This window comes from Ursus maritimus, unplaced genomic scaffold, assembly GCF_017311325.1.
Source record: "Ursus maritimus isolate PB19 unplaced genomic scaffold, ASM1731132v1 scaffold_2, whole genome shotgun sequence".
NCBI classification, from domain to species: Eukaryota; Metazoa; Chordata; class Mammalia; order Carnivora; family Ursidae; genus Ursus; species Ursus maritimus.
The window spans coordinates 780,033-797,911 of NW_024424452.1; the positions used below are offsets into that span (position 1 = coordinate 780,033).

Below are 17,879 nucleotides of genomic sequence, written 5' to 3' on the forward strand. Positions count from 1 at the left end.
AGAGGAAGTCTTCCTTTGCAGACAAGGCAGTGTAGGTGACCTGAGCACTAAGTGCCTTCGATGGAGCTGAATGTCCGCTTATCCCAGTTACAAGGAGCCGCTCTTCTGGTCACCAAACACCCCGTAAGCACACCTCACGAGACCTGGCATTCCGGGGACTCGGAGCAGGAACTCTGCTAAGGCCACTCAGACAACAAAGACAACACTTTACTTGGGCAGATTGGGTCCAAATCCTGACCCCACCATCTGCTGTGTGACCTTGGGCAAGTTGCTTAAGCTTTCGGAGCCTTGATGCAACTTAAAATGAGACTATTATATTTCATTGCGGCTAAGACACGTTTTCTCTCTCATTTTAACATCTCTAAAATCGGGATGCTTCTTATAATTGACAGTGTCAGAATTTAATTGGCAAATTGTTTTCTTTGTAGTGGCTCATAAAGCCATGGTGTATGTAGCACTGACGACGTCTTGGCTGTGACGAAACGTGCAGTAAATACCTCAAGAGGCTGCTCTGAGGGCCTGGAACAGGAGCTGTGTGGAGTGCCAGCTGTGGCCAGATGCCTACTTCTGCAAACCCACTTCTGGTGTTGGGCTGAGAAGCCAGTTAAGGCCATGACAACAGAGCCACGGGGGTCTGCAAGTGAGCTGGACAGAGAGTGAGGCTCTGCAGTGCCCCTGGCCAGGGGGAGTCTGGTCCTCCAGCTCACCCCCGACCTCCCTCTCTCATCAGTGGTCAGGAAGCTACCCTGTGAGCACGCAGGCAGCACGGGACGCTCAGCACCAGCCGTGGTTGCTATCCTCGTCTGCTGCCGTCCCGCTCAACCCCTGCTCACACAGCAAATGTGCGTTAGGTTCTGCAACCTGCATGCTTTGATTTTCAGAAAGAAATGTTCTTGGATCCTGAGCCAGAGTGTGCCACTAAGAGTACTATTACACCCTAAGAAGTACAGCAGAGTAAGTCCTCTTGTTCTTCAAACTTTCCCAACGTTTAATTATAACAACAGCTATAAAATTAATGAGGCTGAAGACAATGCTGTGTCTGCCAGTGGTTTTCCTGCGGCAGCTCAGTGGACAAGGTAATTCTTAAGGCCGGGGAGTAGCCAGCACGCTTACGGTAAGCTGCGGAGGAGCAGGTGCACCCCTAAGGACCAGATTACAACCTTCGGAGGGTGGGGGTGGAGGGGGCTGTCCCCTGCAGATTAGAGCCTGTTCTGACTCAGCACAACCAGCACCAGCGTTTCAGGGAGCCCAAGAGGGCACCCGGGGTTCGCGCCCCGCACGCGGCTGACCTCGGGTCACCGAACGCGCGCCGCCCCGCCCCGCGCGGTCGGAGTGCGGCCAGAACCCGGGGGGCGGGGGCGGGGGCGGGGCGGGGCCGGCCGGGGGCGGGGCCGGGCCTGGCGGCGGTCACGTGTGTACACAGGCCCGCGCGGCGTGCGCGCCGTGAGCCCCGCCGCCGCCGCCGCCGCCGCCGCCTCCTTGGAGCCCCGAGCTGCCCGGCCCGCGGCGACTGCGCGGCCCGCGGCCCAGCGAGCCGGTGAGTGGGCGCCGAACGCGAGGTCGGCCGGCTGCCACGCGCGGGGTCTCGGCCCACGCGGGGAGCGAGCCCCGGGCTGCGGCGGCCCCGCACGGACTCTCCGGTGCCTCGGCCTCGCTCTGGTGCTGTCCCCTTGCGGGGTGGGGGCGCTGTCCCCCGGAGGATTGGGGGTGCTGTCCCCCGGGAGGGTAGGGGCGCTGTCCCCTGGAGGTTTGGGGGTGCTGTCCCCCGGGAGGGTAGGGGTGCTGTTCCCTGGAGTTTGGGGGTACTGTCCCCCGGGAGGATAGGGGCGCTGTCCCCTGGAGGTTTGGGGGTGCTGTCCCCAGATGCAGTCCCGCATCTGGGGCCAGCCTCCAGCTGCGCGCTGACCGGGCTGCCGCTGCCCTGCGGTCATTAACCTGTGGAGGGGCATGTGGCTTAGCAACACCGCTGGTTCCTCACATGTCCTGCGGGGAGGCGGGGAGGGAAAGGCTGACCGAGTTCGTCCTGGGTCAGCATGCTTATAGCTTTCCTCCTCTTTATGATTACACAATTTTTAGTAAGTTCAGGAACTACATCTAAATGTAGACAGCAAGTCTGTTGTTAACTGTCTTGGACACTTGATAAAAATGTAAAATTCCCTGTGCATGGAAAGGCTCCTGCAAAACTTCATAGGAAGGCAGTGACCCCCAGCCTTTGAACACCCACTCTGCCAGCAACAAGAAACACAGCAAGCAGCACGTTAGTGTCATAAACACCATACCTCTGGTCTCTAAGCTGGGCATTCATATGCTCGTGGTCATCTAGCTAATGTCTGCCCTGCCCAGATGTGGAGAGCCTGAGCGTGCTTGGACATCTCATGTCCAGAGCACCATTTATCCCTCTGATCTCCTTTGAGATCTCCAAGTAACAAGCTCCGTATTTCAGCTGAGCAGCTCCTATCTTCAGCCTGTAGCAGAGGTTAGCATTCAATGGCAAAAGGCCAGAAGCTGGCTTCACTGACCCCTGCAAATACAAGGGTATGAGGAAAGTGGCTCTGACCATGCATAACGGTGACCAGATCCTCCACTGTCCTGACTGAGTCCAGCTGGGGCACCGCTGAGTGAAAATTACACTTAGCAGACGGGCACTGTCCAGGACCCGCGGCATGGCTCCGAAAGGAACTGCTGTGGGGCCCGGCTCTCCAAACCAGAACTTCTGGAATCTTCCTGAATGAAGCAGGAGTCCAGATAAGAAGCTCTCATGTGGTCAGTGCTTGCCAGGCCCCTCACACAGAGGAAGCTGGGGCTGGAGCAGTAAGCCTGTCACCCAGGGCCACACACAGCTCTTTGACGATGGGGTGTCCTGCCTCTCTAGCGAGTGTGGAAGTACCCCAAGGATGGAAAAACACAGCTTTAGGGCAGAACGCAAATGTCAGCGTGGAACTCAAAGCCGATGGTAGGTCGATGACAGGCCAGGTACATCCACTTAATGTGGGTCATACAGGCTTTTAGGTTGGGATGTGAAGACTGGTTGTACCTATTATATAATGAGAAAGTGACATACTTGGAGAGAGCACTGCTGGGAAATATGCCTGCGTGATTTACAGGTGGGAAGAAGGCCCTGCTGCCTCCTGGGATGGGGAGGGGAGGGGGCTCCTGGGGCGGCTGCATCCATCTCGCGTCCCTTGGATGTCATTTGGAATCCTGAAAACATAACTGCCACCAGGCTTCTAGCGACCCAACCACATACCAGGGCACTGTCTTGGGGGTGGCGGAGGGAGGGGGGGGGAGGGTGAGTTCCCTTCCAGAGAACTGGGGCCTCTGCATTAGCGCACATGACAAATCATTCTAGTTTGAGATGCCAAAATATCATGGTGCCGGGGAAGAGTCCAGTCCCCTGGGAGGCTCCATGTGCAACACCCCTCACATCGCAGGACAGGGTGAGATGGGCCAGGTGTCCTGTGCGTCCCCCAGCAGGCCCTCCCTGGGTCCTTTTCCACCCATCCATGACAGTGGGGGTGTGCCGGGGAGCTTCCCAGTTTAATTAGAACCCAGCAAACTGAGGAAGGAACTGTGACAAGTAAAAATGACCAGCAGTTCCTCCCTGGGAAGGAACCACAGGCACTGATAAGATCAGAGGCTCCGAGCGCCACCCTCCCCCAGGTAAGAGCACACCGAGTTAAAGGGATAAGATCAGCAGCTCTGAGCCCTCCCCGCAAGAGCACACCAAGTTAAAGGTTGGGGGAGATCGGGGAGCCTGGCTGGGGTGCCAAGTCTGCCCAGAGTCTGAAATGGGAGACCCGATCTGTTCTCACCCCTTGAATTTCTGAGTGAGTCTCTGAGTTTCTGTCTTCCCCTGGCCTGGTGTGCCTGGAAGGGGCACTAGCCTCAAACCAAGTTAGTCTGGGAACAGAAAAGCCCAAGAAACTAGTGCTCCGTTGACAGAAGAACATGTGTCCCATCTCCTTCCAGGGAAGGAAGCCGGTGGCCTGGCACAGGCGTCCTGCTGGCCCGGACCGGCTGCTTGGTCTCGGCCCCCCGCAGCCCTTCCTGAACCAGCAAACATGCCTGTTTTCTTCTACAGAGAGAGAGGCCGCTCTTTGTTTATGTGTCTGAGCCAGGTTGCCTGGTTCACTCACTACTCTGCAATTTAGAACGGTAAAAAGCAAAAGGCTATAAAAATCAAAACAACCCATCTATATAACGAACATTTTCTTATCACACCCCAGGAAGGCACAGCATTTGTGATAGGAATCAGTATGCGTAAGCTCTCTACATTGAAAAACCTATGAAAACACCAGCCTTTCCGGAGTGTCTGGCTCCTACCAGCTGGATGTTAATTGTAGCTAAAGCCTCTGCCCATTATTACAAAAGGAAATAAACATTCAGGAGTCCTTTTCAAAGCATTCTGATTGTTCTAGAACATTCATCTGAAGTTGAGTCTCATGGTGCACAGCGGGCCTACGTCAAACAGAAACAACCCACAAGACCGTCAGCCAGGCTGAGCTGTCTGCCCACTCAGGGTACACGGCCTGGGCCCCACAGCCCTGTGCCCACACCCAGATCTCCCTGCGACAAGAGGCACTCCCACTCTCTCTGCTACCCCTTCTACTGCGCAGGGTCTATCGCTCGCTTCTGACATGATCTAATGATCCTTCTCACCAGCCAGCCAGCCAGCCAGCCAGGCTTCGCGCAGGAATCAAGAGCCCCCCCCCCCCCATTCAGAAAGCTCTCAGCAGGTGGCAAAGACAGGGCTGCAGCAGGACTGGCTGGAGGGGGTGGGGAGAGCGGTCAGGGAGGGCTCCTCAGGACGCTGCTGATGACAAAATAAAACTTCAGGGGTGAGTTAGTACTTGTCAAGTGAATGGGGGAATCGAGGAAAGGCAGTCTAGGCAAGGGATCAGTGTGTGCACCCCTACCCTGCCCCAGTGTGGGCGGGGGGGGGGGGCGGCAGGCAGGAGGCCCAGCACCACGGGCCCCCAACACCAGAGGACAGGATTTCCTGATTAACAGAGCAAGGAAATAAGGGTAAGGTTTTAGTGAAACCAGCTCCGCTACCTTGGAACAGGCCGATTCTCTTTGCTGGTCTTCCGTGTATGTGGGCTCTGTGCATGCCCACGCCCACGCCCACGCAGGACTCCCAGGAGGCGTGACCCCTGCCCAGCCCAGCAGCAGTCTGCTCCTGCGTCCGCACAGCCCACAGTCACCCCCCGCCCCCCCGCCGCAAGGCTGCTGCTCTAACCCACTCCTGGCATCCTGTTTGCACAGAGATCGCTATTTACTTTAGCCCTGGATTTTAGCGAAGTTCATTCTCATTGCTTACAGACATGCACTTTTAATGGGCTGGTTTATACCATTTTGGGCTCTTTTTTGAAAAGGCACAGAAAGAAAGCCACCAATGTCCTGCCTCAAAATGCTTCTAACAGGCAGCCTAACTGGAGTGTGGGCCTTGCCAGCAGTGAAGAGGAGGGAGTGTCGCTGTGGAGAGGACTCCCTGAATCCTCCCGAGTTAGCAGGGGAAAAGAACCGGACCAGGCTGCTCTCTCCCCCAGCCCCCTTCCTCTGCGTGCTGGGAACACAGGCGAGGGAAGCACACATTCATGCCCCAGTGTAATGTGAGTGCAACACCAGGAAATGCGCTGTTTGTGTTGTTACCAAAGCCCTGACCCGGACCACAAAGCCTTTAAGCTCTGCGAAGCCTCTGATGAGGACAGCATGCTCGCGGCGGGGGTCTGGAGCTTGCTCCTCTCCCCACCCTCCCCGCCCCTGACAGCATGCACTAGGCTTATAACTGGGGCTCCTGTCCCCATACCTCCCTTCCTGTCCATCTCCTCTTCCCGTGTGTCAGGTGGCAGATTCTGAGCAAAAGCTCACACACCAGCTTTCTGTGCGTTCCCTGTGTCTGGGGAAGGAGGATACAGCCTGCACCCTCCTTGTCCACCCACCAGGGACTGGCTGAGGCTCACCCTGTGTGCTCACAGGAGAGTCTCCTAAGCTGGGGAAACTGAGGTAGCGCCCTCCAGTGGGTAAGCAGTGAGCCTTGGCACCAGTGTAGGCAGCTGGCTCCGGAGGCGGAATTCGCAACTAGGCGGACACTCCACAAAACTGGGGACACATGCACCTTTCCTGCCATCGTGGTACACAGTTCACAGGTTGCTGGCTCCGCTCCCTCTGCAAGGGAGTGTTCGTGTAAGAGCCCCCTTCACTGTGGAGGTCCTATTTCAGAGATCCCCATGTAGGGTAGAACGAGGTAGGCTAGGGTTCAAGGCAGTGCCTGGACTCAGAGCCGCTTCCTCCAAGCAGGAAAGCCGCTGAGGACTGGTGCCCCAGGATGCACCCAGGCCGCGCTATGCACCTGTCCCCGTCCATCCCTGTCCATCTCCCTCCATCTCCCAGGCCTGGCAGCTCGTAATGCAGGCACCACCCCTGCCGCTTGGGATACCCGGCCCCTCCTGGTTTTCAGGGTTCCTCAGGCCGCTGAGCAGAGGCGTGGCCTGTCTCTGTTCCCAGCTTTCCAGTCAGCTCATCTTCCCTTTGGCCTGACCTCCCACCCACAGGCCTCCGCTCTAAACCCGTGGCCTGCAGGGCCCTTTCTGCCGGTGTGCTGATTCAGTGGTCTGCCACCGGTGACCAGGCCTGCGCCTGCTCTTGCAGGCGGGCCTCAAGGCTGTCTGCGTGACTGCCACAGTGCTGGTGTCTCGGGTGCTTGCCGTTACAGTAAGGAAGAAACCGGAGATCCGTAAAGTACTAGTGCAGGGCCCAGAGCAGAGGGTGCTTCCTCGGTTTTCCAGGCCAGCAAGGAAAGCTGCCCAGAGGAGTGTTCATGCCAGACCTGCGGCCACCAGCCGTCCTCCTCCATCAGGCCCACAGGTCTGCGGGTCAGACAGCCGTGGGTTCCCTTCTCTCAGCTGCTCCATGCCTCCAGCCTGCGGCACACAGCCCTTCCACGCTCATGTGCTGAGCCCATAACCCTGCCCAAGAGCCTCCCGACCCAGCGACCCAGCGACCCAGCGACCCAGCGACCCAGCGACCCAGCGACCCAGCTCGAGGTAGCACAGCACGACCAGGAGGCGGCCAAGAGATCTCCTGGGGTTGGAAATTGCCAAGTCTAGGAAAGCACCTTCTCGAAATGTAATCATTGAAGCCCAGAGGGGATCTTTGAAGACAATGGCTTTTCTTTTACGCCACCAGCCGTCCTCCTCCATCAGGCCCACAGGTCTGCGGGTCAGACAGCCGTGGGTTCCCTTCTCTCAGTTGCTCCATGCCTCCAGCCTGCGGCACACAGCCCTTCCACGCTCATGTGCTGAGCCCATAACCCTGCCCAAGAGCCTCCCGACCCAGCGACCCAGCGACCCAGCGACCCAGCGACCCAGCGACCCAGCTCGAGGTAGCACAGCACGACCAGGAGGCGGCCAAGAGATCTCCTGGGGTTGGAAATTGCCAAGTCTAGGAAAGCACCTTCTCGAAATGTAATCATTGAAGCCCAGAGGGGATCTTTGAAGACAATGGCTTTTCTTTTACGCATCAGAGCATTTGTAATGACTGTCAATCAGCTGAGGACACACGGGCCTCAGCTGGGGACAAAGGGAGAGAGAAGGCCTGGAAACCGCTAAGTCCCTAGAAACTGGGAGGGGGCGCAGAACTCGAAAGGGCTCCATGCCCTAGGAGCCTCCCAGCAGACACTCAGACTTGTCCTGCATGTCCACCCGCCTCTCGCTCCATCTCAGCCAGTGTTCACTGGGTCTTCCCTGCCCTGTGGGATGCAGCTACTGTACCATGTGCCCTTCTGACAGGCTGGCCTCAGGGCACCCCATGAGGCAGCACAGGCCTGGATGGCAGTGCTGGGGCACCAAGTCCACAAGTGGATGCTGGCTTTGACCATGAGACTCTGTCCTTGCGAACCTCAGCCTCGCTCTCCTCTGAAGGGTAGGGCTGCTGGGGCCCCAGAGGTGACCCCTACACACTGGAGAATAAATGACCACAGCTTTGTCCCCTCTAAAGGCTTCCCACAACATAGCCAGCCTCATGCATGAGATGTCAACTCAGCTTTTGGGACCTTTCAGGCTTTTCGGGAGGGACATGTCTGGCCTGCCTGGAGGCTGCCGTCTCTGGGATGTGCACGCAGCCAAGCTCGAGGAAAGGGGCGCCAAGCGGGTGCGGACGCATACACAGTGAGGATCTGAGTCGGCTGAGGGCTTGCCCCGGGGCGGGGATCTTGGGGCTGCCATTTCTCAGGCCAGCCCCGCCATGCACTCTGCCCTGGCCTGGGGCCTGGCACCCTCCTGTGGGCCAGCTACTCCCTGCTTCCACCAGGCTGGCCACTCATCTGCTCTCCTCTCTCTCGGGCGCCCGCCGGCCCACAGGCCTGGAACTGTGCTGCCCCCACGCTGTACCGGCCTCTCCATCCCATGGGAACAGGACCGGGAAGGGGAGCCAGCACTTGAAAGACCAGCCCTGCCCTCATGATATGGAGGCTTTCTTCCTGAGTGTAATTAGAAAACAAAACAAACACATGCAAAACCCTCAGAGAGGGAGGATACGTGCGTTACCTTTATGGAAAAAGAAGAAAATTACAGTGGGCTCCGTCTTGAACAACCCCAAGCAGGTGTGAGGTCCCTGGCCTGGAGAGGTGCCTCCCTTTTCCTGCCCAGCCAAGATGCCCGGTGCCCGCGAGAACAGGCCAGCCTGACTGTGCACGGCCCTCCTACAGCCCCTCCCACCGGCCTGGGGCTGGGCCGCCACTCTGTCACCACAGAGGCCCAGGGCCACATCCCGCCTCAGGCCCACACCCCGCGGCACAGAGGATGGGGGCCCAGCAGGCCTGCTGCTGCCATTCCCACGGACTTGGACAGCAGGACACCTGCGCATGCCAGGGGCACCCTTGCTCCGTGCACCTAAGCTGACTGGCAGTCGTGGCTCCCCGGAGAACACACTGCATGCGCACAGAAGCCACCACGGACCCGTCTCGGCAGGGGTCTCCAGGGTGAGTGGGTCACTTCTCCTCATGGAGATCTGGGACAGAGAGGAGAGTACTCTGGTCTGGAAGACGTTCACAGTGGTGAGGGACCTCTTCAGGAGGAGGCTGGGACCCCAACCGGGAAGGGAGAGATTCAGGGACAGAACCAGCACCAAGCTGAGGTGACCCACTGGGCTGGCAGGAGTGGGAATCCATGGGGGCCCCGAGTACAGTCCTGTAGGTGAGGCGGGAGGGCAGGAGACTGGGACCATTCCCGGTGCCTTGTCTGCTGCAGGGCTGTGGGCACAGCCATTGCTGTGGGTGCTGCCACGGGACTCATGTGGACCTTGGGGGAGGTTTGGGGGTGGGAGAGGTGGAAGTAGTAATTCTGGCACTGAGAGGCTGGAGGCAGGCCCAGTAGAGGAGGGCAGAGGAGCCGCTTAGGTGGGAGGAAGTGGGGGCAGGAAGGACAGAGCAGGCCAGGCAGCTCTGCCAACACACCCTTCTAGAAAATACTCTAGGGTCGTGGAAGAGGAGGCAGAGCCAGGAGCCAGGGAGGCAACAGGGAGCTCTGGCAAGGAGGGGCCCGGGGGTCCTAGGGAGGAGGTGTGGAGACAGGCCCAGCCTGTTTGTAAGGCCAGTCTGGACGAGAAGTCCACCGGGGTCCTCACTGACACTGACCCCGTCCGCTGAGGGGACACAGCAGGTGACAGGGCCCTGGAAGCTAGAATATCCATCCTGCCGTCTGGGAAGAATGTGGCAGACTTCCAAATGAGAATGGGTGGAGTGGGGAGCACCGGGCACCGCTGAGTGCACTGAGCCCAGTGCGGCTCTGCAGACGGCCTTCCTGAAACAGCACCCCCTCCCCCCCAGGGCTGGGCTCCAAGTTCCTCTTTCTCAGGAGCTGGAAAGGTGGTCTGAGGTCTGGGCAGGAGGGCGGGAGCCAAACCATTGTTCCAGGTCCTCCTCCTCCCCAGACGGCCTGAGGGGAAATCTCTGTTCCCAGGTTCCTGGACTTGCAAAACCAGAGTCTGCAAAAGGGAAGTGGAGTCACCACAAGGAAATGGGAACCAGAGAAAGGCAGGCCAGGGCCAGCCCCCACCAGAGGCCCTCTGTGGCCATGAGGGCAGGCTTGGGGGCTCAGGGGCATCCGCCTGGCTCCCAGGTGCAGAATGACAGGCAGCGGCCCTGGCCTGGACAGGACGCCCCCCCCACCATGTCCTTTGGAACGCCAGCTGTGACGAGAGCCAGCAGCTGCGAGACCCACGCGTGCTTCACCAAGTGCCTGGGACTAGGGTTTAGACAGGACCACCGTTTGCTCACTCACCACACCCACTGCCACGTGGCAGTTCTGGGGGTGCAGTCGCTGTCCCCTGGCCTCCTGAGCACCTGCCCCTGCTTCCCGCCCACCTGTGCCACGTACCCACAGCCCTGGCCTCAGTGGGCTCCACCAGCAGTACTCACAGGGACCCACGTTCGGTTTGCGCAGGGCGTGGGCGAGCCCGTCTTGAGGCGGGCACTTGGCCGTCCAATGCCCTCAGCAATGGTGGCATCACCCCCGCACCTGGCCCCCTGCCTCCTCCCCCAAGTGTTCCCTTCCGTCCCCTGCCTCTCAGCCCCATCCTCCAACAGACGGAAATGAACGCTCCTGCTTTGGCAAATACCACACGCCCGTGTTTATAAAATGAAGTGGCTCCTCATCGATGGCTTCCCCAGAGCATGCTGGGACAAAAGGCAAAGCCTGTCACGGTCAGGCTGGCAGAAAGCCAACAGCTGGCATCCTCAGACTCGACGCGCACGAGAACTACACACAGACGCGAACTCTTGCTTATGAAGTAAAGTCGATAAATTCTGTATCTGCTCACCGCCAGCAAACAGCAGCTCAGGTCTATTTCAACTGAAGACCCAGCACGGACAGCCACCGCCTGCTCTCCACACGTACGGCCTCTCCGACGCTTGAGCCAGGGCCACACAAGCACGAGAACTAGGAAGGAAATTCTAAACAGACTGTGCTCCACGTGACCATTTCCCAAGAATGGAGCCACTCTCAGCCCAGTGCGGCCGCTTGCCAGCTGCCCTTCCCCGCGGCCCCACGGGGCAGCCCTGGGCAGTCAGGGCAGCGGCTCCCTGAGCCCCTGGCTGGGGGGATAGGGCCAGCAGCCACCGGCCGGCCGCTCTGCTATGGCGCGCTCAGGCCAGCTCTGTGCACCACAGTGACATGGGGAAGACACTCGCCTTCCTGCCAGTCCTGAGCCCGTCCTCAGTCACTGCTGTCCGTTCAAAGAGCCCCACAGTGCCTGTGCTCCAGGGCTGGCGGCCACAGCCCTTCTCCGCGGAGACTCGGTGTGGCCTATGGTTCCGTCCTAAGTTACCTCTCCGTTTCCTTGCTCAAGGGTAAAAAGGAACTCATCACTGCACGTGCCCCGCACCCCGAGTGTCAGGAACGGACACGTGGGCCCTGGGCAAGCCTTGTTGCACCTGCCCCATCGCTCAGCACAGACCAGGGTGCAGAGGGGAAGGAACCTGGGGCTCCCCGAACCGGCGCGACGGAGCAGGAGCCCGAACCGACGGTGCCGGTGCCGGTCCTTCCAGGCACAACCCTCATTCTGTGGAACTGGCTGTAAACAGAGATAGGGAGGGGCCGCTGTGCCTGCCAAGGGAGGCAGAAACTGAGCGATTTACTGGAGGAAAACAAGTACTGTGCTTCCACGCCGGGCACTGAGTGCGCACACGCACCGCACAGGAAGCTGGCGCGGCTGCTGCTGATAAGCACCCGGGGCGGGGGTGGGGTGGTTTGCAGAGAAACACAGGATCCTCTCTGGCGTCTGTGCTGCCGTGTCACTCATGGACGGGGTCTCTGGTCCAGGCACAGAGACATGTGGGGCTCGGGATAAAGGTAAGCAGCCTGAGGCCGCTCTGGGGCCGCGATGCTGGGGCCAAGCGCTGGATAGCGGGAGGGAGTGCTGCGGGCCCCGCGCAAACCTGAGGTGGGAGGGAGGCGACAGGGCAGGCCTGAGGAGGACGGGCTCTGTCCGACCAGGAGTGCGGCTCCTTGGGTGCCGGCCGCTGCTGCTGGCGTGTGCCCCACTGGAGCCAGTGCCTGTCCTAATGATGGCACCGAGCCCTTCCTTTTCTGGGGCACGTCTCTGTCCTCTCATGAGAAAAGAGGCTTGGACACGAGAGTGGGTGGGACATCTCAGGCAGACCCTATGACTCCTTGGGCAGGACGTGGACACGGCTGGTCACAGCAAGGACGGACGCTCTGGGATGGAAGATGTCCACAGTGGCCACAAGAATGTAAAGTTTCCTGGGGACTCGAGGCCAGCGAAGTCTGGTGGACAAGCTCCCCGCAGCCTCCTCTGCTCACTGTCCCCCCCCCCCCCGCCACTGGTGACTGTCGGAGCCACGGGTCAGCATGGAGGAGGCTCAGGTCAGAGGGAGGCCACGGTTAAATGTGCACAGCCAGATCTGGAGGCGTTCAGGAAGGAGAAGGAGAGCAGAAACCATGTAACAGATGACAATAAAAGTGCCACGGCTGTAGGACCCACGGGTGTTCTGGGAGCCCACCTGCCTGGGGCTCTCACCTTCGCCCCCGGAATCCAGCCCCCGGGGTGCAGAGCGCCCACCAGGGCCAGAGGCTGGGGAGCACTGTCTGGATTTGAGGACCTCGCCCATGCTGTGGATTACAGTAAACGCTTCTGAAAGTGCGGTGACCAGCACGTGTGGGCAGAGCCCGGCCCGCCCGGCGCCCAGCCTGACCCTGAGCATCGCTCCCGTGTGACACATCATCTCAGGCTGCTGGGCGGCATTCGTGAGGATTGCAAAACACCCCCACTGCCTCGATGTTCCTGACGCAGTCCGATGCTGAGGGACTCCGATGCAGGCACACTTCTGTTGTGGGGACCCCCGGCCTCCCTGCGTTTCCTTCACTGTCAAGCCCTTGTCGCCCTGCTGGCCCGGGTGGGGCAGGGCGAGGCAGACCAGTGGGTAAAGGTCCGTGGTCTCCGACTCACCCCTCGTCCCCACGCCAGGCTCCGGCCTGCAGCGCAGCAGCACATGTGGGCAGGGCCTGGCCCCCAAGCCCCGTCATGGGCAGGAGAACTGGCTGATCCCCGTCCCTAAGCTGGGGAAACAAACATTTGCTTTGTATGTGTCTGCCCAAGAGGATTTCTTATTCTGAGAGCAGGAGATCAGGTTGGACCAAACTACATTTTGAAAGTCAGGTTTTTCTCCAAAGAACTGACATTTGTGAAGAGTGTTCTTTCCTCACATTGTGGGTCCTCACGGCCAGCTGTGTACCCAGGCCTCCCACACGATGGCCCACCCCTGTCCATCTCTCTCCGCTGGGAGCACGTCCCCTCAGGGAACCCCAGGCTCCACGACAGTTCTCGCAGACATGGCCTCACTGGGACCCCGTGACGGCCCTGTGGAAGTGAAGGCACGAGCGTCTCGGCCCGTGGCAGCCACCCCCACTTCCAGCCTCCCACCGCCTGGCTTAGCGCCCCATGCTATCCCAGCTCTGTTCACGGCATACCTCAGTTGCACACGCCACCTGCCCACACATCTGCTCCCACGTGTGCACCCGTGCCCGCTCACGGGGCTGGAGGAGGTGCAGCCTGCCGCTGCAGCCCGGGTGGCATGAGAGACAGGGCGGGTCTCTGGCCACCAGATCGCAGACACAGGTGTGGAAGGCAGGTACACAGTTTCCATGCATGCCGAGAAGGGTCCAGGCAAGGCTGCGGCTTGCCTGCTCAGCAGAGAGGCTGCTGTTCTCACCCAGGTAGCTGTGGAGGGTCACCCTGTCACAGGAAGGCCCCTGTCGTATGCATGACAGCCCCAAGCGAGGTGCAGGGTCTGCCGCCCTGGCTGATGGGCCAGTGGCCCCACAGGCACCTGTCTTTCTAACCCTTTTTCAGTAAAGAGGCTGAACGGGAGGGGGTTATGTGGGTTCAAAGCCACGCAGCCCAGGGGGAGGGGGTCAGGGCACAGTGGGGGTGGGGGAGGTCTTGCAGCGTGTCCCCTCCTGGCAGAGAGAAGCCGGGACCCAGGAGGAGCCACAGAGCACGCTGGGAGCGACTTGCCCCCCAGCATCTTCCCCAGGAAAGCATCCACTGCTCAGATTTCTCTCAGAAACAGGCTTAGGGAGACCCACCATAGCCGGTAAGATGACTGCAGCATCGTGACCTTGCTGGCTCAGCTCGGGACGTAGGACAGCCATGGGACGGCACCTTGGCTCTCACAGAAAACACATGCTGGGGACAGAATTTTGGTCGCTGGCTGTTCCTGTGCCAGTGTAAGGAGCGAGGCTATCTTCCTGCGCCACCTCTGCACCTGTGAGGGGTTCGCAGGCCCAGGGCTCTAACCTTCCGCTGCTTTCTCCCACACAGCCCGCCGCCGCCGCCATGTGGAGCTGCAGCCCGCTCAACGGCACGGGCAGCGCGGAGGACCAGCTCCTCTGCCAGCACTTCCACCTGGTCCTGTCCGTCTTCTCGCTGCTCTACCTGGTCGTTGGCGTCCCCGTCGGCCTGGGTTACAACGCCCTGCTTGTCCTGGTCAACCTGTACGACCAGAGCAGCATGACCATGCCCGACGTGTACTTCGTGAACATGGCCGTGGCAGGCCTGGTGCTCAGCGCCCTGGCGCCCATGCACCTGCTGGGCCCCACCGCCTCCGGGTGGGCCCTGTGGGGCTTCAGCAGCGAGGCCCACATCACGCTGCTGGTGCTGTTCAACGTCTCCTCCCTGGTGACCATGTACTCCACGGCGCTGCTCAGCCTCGACTACTACATCGAGCGGGCTCTGCCGCGCACCTACATGTCCAGCGTCTACAACACCAGGCACGTGTGCGGCTTCGTCTGGGGCGGGGCCCTGCTCACCAGCTTCTCCTCCCTGCTCTTCTACATCTGCAGCCACGTGGCGGCCAGGATCGTCGAGTGTTCCAAGATGCAGGACACGGAGGCTGCTGACGCCATCATGGTGTTCATCGGGTATCTGGTCCCCACCCTGGCCGTGCTCTATGCACTCGCACTCATCTCGAGGATCCGGAAGGAAGACACGCCCCTGGACCAGGACGCGGGGAGGCTGGACCCCTCGGTGCACAGGCTCCTGGTGGCCACCGTGTGCACGCAGTTTGGGCTCTGGACACCTCACTACCTGACCCTCCTGGGGCACACGTTGCTCGCCCTGCGGGGGAAGCCCATGGACGGGCACCACCTGGGGATTCTGCTCTTCGCTAAGGACCTGTCGAGATTCCTGGCCTTCGCCAGCAGCTCCGTGATGCCGCTTCTTTACCGCTACATCAATAGGAACTTCCCCAGCAAACTCCGGAGGCTGATCAAGAAAATGCACTGTGGGCACCAGAGCTGCTCCCCAGACCAAGTGGGGGTCCAGCAGGTGATGGCATAGAGGGCCGGTCCCGGGGCCGCCATCAATGCTCACCACGGCGTCACCTGACAGGTGGCCGAGGGTGCACACCCCAGAGGCACGGTCCACTCCCCCACCCGGGAGACAGGCGACTGACACTTCAACTGGACGCACGGCACTTAGTCACTGTCTTCCCCAGGAGGTCACTGAGGCAAGAACAAAGGACAGCACAAGGGGTGTTCTCGCCAAGTTTTCCGTTGTTCCAGAAAGGCCACTCTTACGCCAAGGCCACGTTGATCAAAGCAGCAGGGGCCTGGTGTGAAGAAAAGCTGCGTCAGCCCAACTGCTTCTGCCGGAGACGTGTACTCTGCTCGATCCCCCAGGTCCACGCCCTCAGCCTTCTTCATACTGGGTCCCCGGAACAAAGTGACGACAGTCAGAAGCCAGTATTTATACTTCGTCTCGTTAAAATCCTTGATTCCCTCTCTCACTTTGTTTTTGTTTATAAAAAGAGAGATCTGATAGAAAAGTCACAACAGTATGAAAATGAAGGAAGCAACACAAAAGAGTGCCTGCATCGGATGGGTGGGGGTGGGTTGGTGGCTGCAGGGTCGCGTGAGGTCGCGTGGAGGAGGCATGAGAGGACAGGCAGCACACACACACGGCTGGGCTTTATCGAGAGTAAAGCAGCTGGCAGCTCTCTCCTTGCCCACCGAATGCACCCGGTACCCCCGCGGCCCTCACAGGTGACATCAGCTGACCTTTTCCCACATAGGTCAACTCCCCAACATGTGCACCACACCAAGTAATACAGATAAACCGAAGAAAGGAAGAGGCGGTTAGCGCTGAAGATGGAAGGGACTGCCCAGGGCAGAGACGGGCCTGCACGACCGAGCCTCGTCTGGCGTCCGGGGCGGAGCGTGGGGCACCACCGCCACCTCGCACCTGTCAGGTCTCCCACGGCCGCTGCCGCAGGGAGCCCAAGACCCTCCTGCGTAGCCGGAAGCAGCAGGCACCTGGATCCTTCCACACCATGGACTATAAACATCTGCCTTAAAACTGTGGGACAGAAGCCTCCTGCCCCCCACACCATCCGCTCACAGGCACCCCGGCCTTACGATACATCCCAGGCCTGCAGCCCCTAATTCCAACTCTGAAACCCACAAAACTCTAAAAGCAGGAAGATTTGTTTTTCAGGTTTGCAGCAAATTCATCTGGTGACCTGAAGTGTGGGATGAGGGCACTTTTGTGAGGAAGAAGAGTGTGATTATGGGGCCCTGCCCCGGCCCACTGTCCTGTGGCGTGCAGTACACGCGGTGTGTTAGCTGTGTGTGTGCGCGTGTACGTGCGGAAAACAGGCCCACAGAAGTTGTTTGCTAAAAGGAAAACCATAAACACGCACATTCCTTAAAATATGGTTTCTGTTTCAACCGAAGTTTCCTTGCAGTGTTATGGTTATAGAGGGAGTAGCTTGGGCTGGAATGGTCATTTGGTAACTCCATCCTGCTTTTAGGATTGTGCATCCAGAAAAAAACACCTGCTTTGTTTTTGGTCGTTGCTCAGTAATGCACAGTATTTATTTATTTATTTATTTTTCTCTCGATTCCCTTCACCCATTTCTCCCGCCACCCCCACCCCCGCCCCGGCAACCACCAATCTGTTGTTTCCATGACCCTGGTTGGTTTTTTTTAAATCCCCCATATAAGTGAGATCATACAGTATTTGTCTCTGTCTTATTTCACTCAGCACAGTGCCTCCAGGTCCATCTGTGTTGTCGCAAATGGCCAGATTTTTCTTTTTATGGCTGATACTCCATGGAATGTGTTGTGACACCACCCCCCCATCTTCAGTGTCCACTCGTCCGTCGAGGGACACGCAGCTGCTTCCGTGTCTTGGCCATGGTGAACAATGCCGCAGTGAACGCGGGGGTGCAGACATCTTTTCAGTTACTGGTTTTGTCCCCTTTGGCTAAATACCCACGAGTGTGATGACTAGATCATGGGGTGATTCTATTTCTTTAACTTTTGAGGAACTTCTGTATCGTGTGAGTGGCCACACCAGTCTGCATTCTCACCAGCGGTGCACGAGGGTTCCCTTTGTCCACATCCTCCAGCTCTTATCTCGTCTTCGTGATGATGCCATCCTAACAGGCGTGAGGGGGTCTCCCTCTGTGGCTCTGATGTGCATCTCCCTGGTGGCGAGGGACGCAGAGCGCCTTTCACGTACATGCTGGCCGTCTGTATGTGTTCGCTGGAGAAATGTCTATTCTGACCTTCTCCCCATTTTGTAATCAGATTTTATTTTGCTACTGAGTTGTAGGAGTTCTTTATGTATTTTGGATATTAGTCTCCTAAGCAGAGATATTAACCTACTAACTTGTGACAACCTGAAAACTTCTGAGTTCTGACACATCTGGTCCAAGGATAAGAGTGTGGCTCGACTTTTTTTTTGCCACATTCCATGCGGGGAAATTGCTCTGTTTGGTCCTGGTCTTTTGGGAAATGTAGCCCATGACTTAGTTGCCATTGTTTTTCTATCTGCAGAGTGTATCCCCTCTAGGAGGA

The 17,879-nt window shown here is 58.9% G+C and overlaps 2 protein-coding genes across 10 annotated transcripts in view; one reads left to right on the forward strand and one right to left on the reverse strand.

The window, feature by feature from the left end:
- CUNH7orf50 (chromosome unknown C7orf50 homolog) overlaps positions 1 to 17,879 on the reverse strand; it is a 119,284-nt gene that overhangs the window by 40,106 nt on the left and 61,299 nt on the right. The gene's annotated exons all lie outside the window — the stretch shown is intronic.
- On the forward strand, positions 1,446 to 16,728 carry GPR146 (G protein-coupled receptor 146). Of its 8 annotated transcripts, none has more exons than XR_005835904.1 (3): positions 1,465 to 1,537; positions 3,970 to 5,612; positions 6,789 to 7,182. XR_005835904.1 is itself a non-coding variant. In XM_040634651.1 (3 exons), the coding sequence occupies exons 2-3, from the start codon at positions 12,815 to 12,817 to the stop codon at positions 15,355 to 15,357; spliced, it is 1,149 nt and encodes a 382-aa protein (XP_040490585.1). In that variant the 5' UTR covers positions 10,912 to 11,849; positions 12,179 to 12,814; the 3' UTR covers positions 15,358 to 16,728. The 8 variants fall into 8 exon arrangements, 5 of the variants coding, with proteins under 5 accessions (XP_040490586.1, XP_008696514.2, XP_040490585.1 ...); XM_040634651.1 differs by lacking the exons at positions 1,465 to 1,537; positions 3,970 to 5,612; positions 6,789 to 7,182 and adding exons at positions 10,912 to 11,849; positions 12,179 to 12,946; positions 14,341 to 16,728; XR_005835905.1 differs by lacking the exon at positions 3,970 to 5,612 and having other exon boundaries at positions 1,446 to 1,537.

Excerpts from the sequence above, each read along its gene's own strand:
- GPR146 (XM_040634650.1), top strand. The coding sequence starts at position 13,459 with ATGCTATCCCAGCTCTGTTCACGGCATACCTCAGTTGCACACGCCACC. Across the intron at positions 13,636-14,340 it reads CCACCAGATCGCAGACACAG|CCCGCCGCCGCCGCCATGTG; the intron begins GTGTGGAAGGCA and ends TCTCCCACACAG.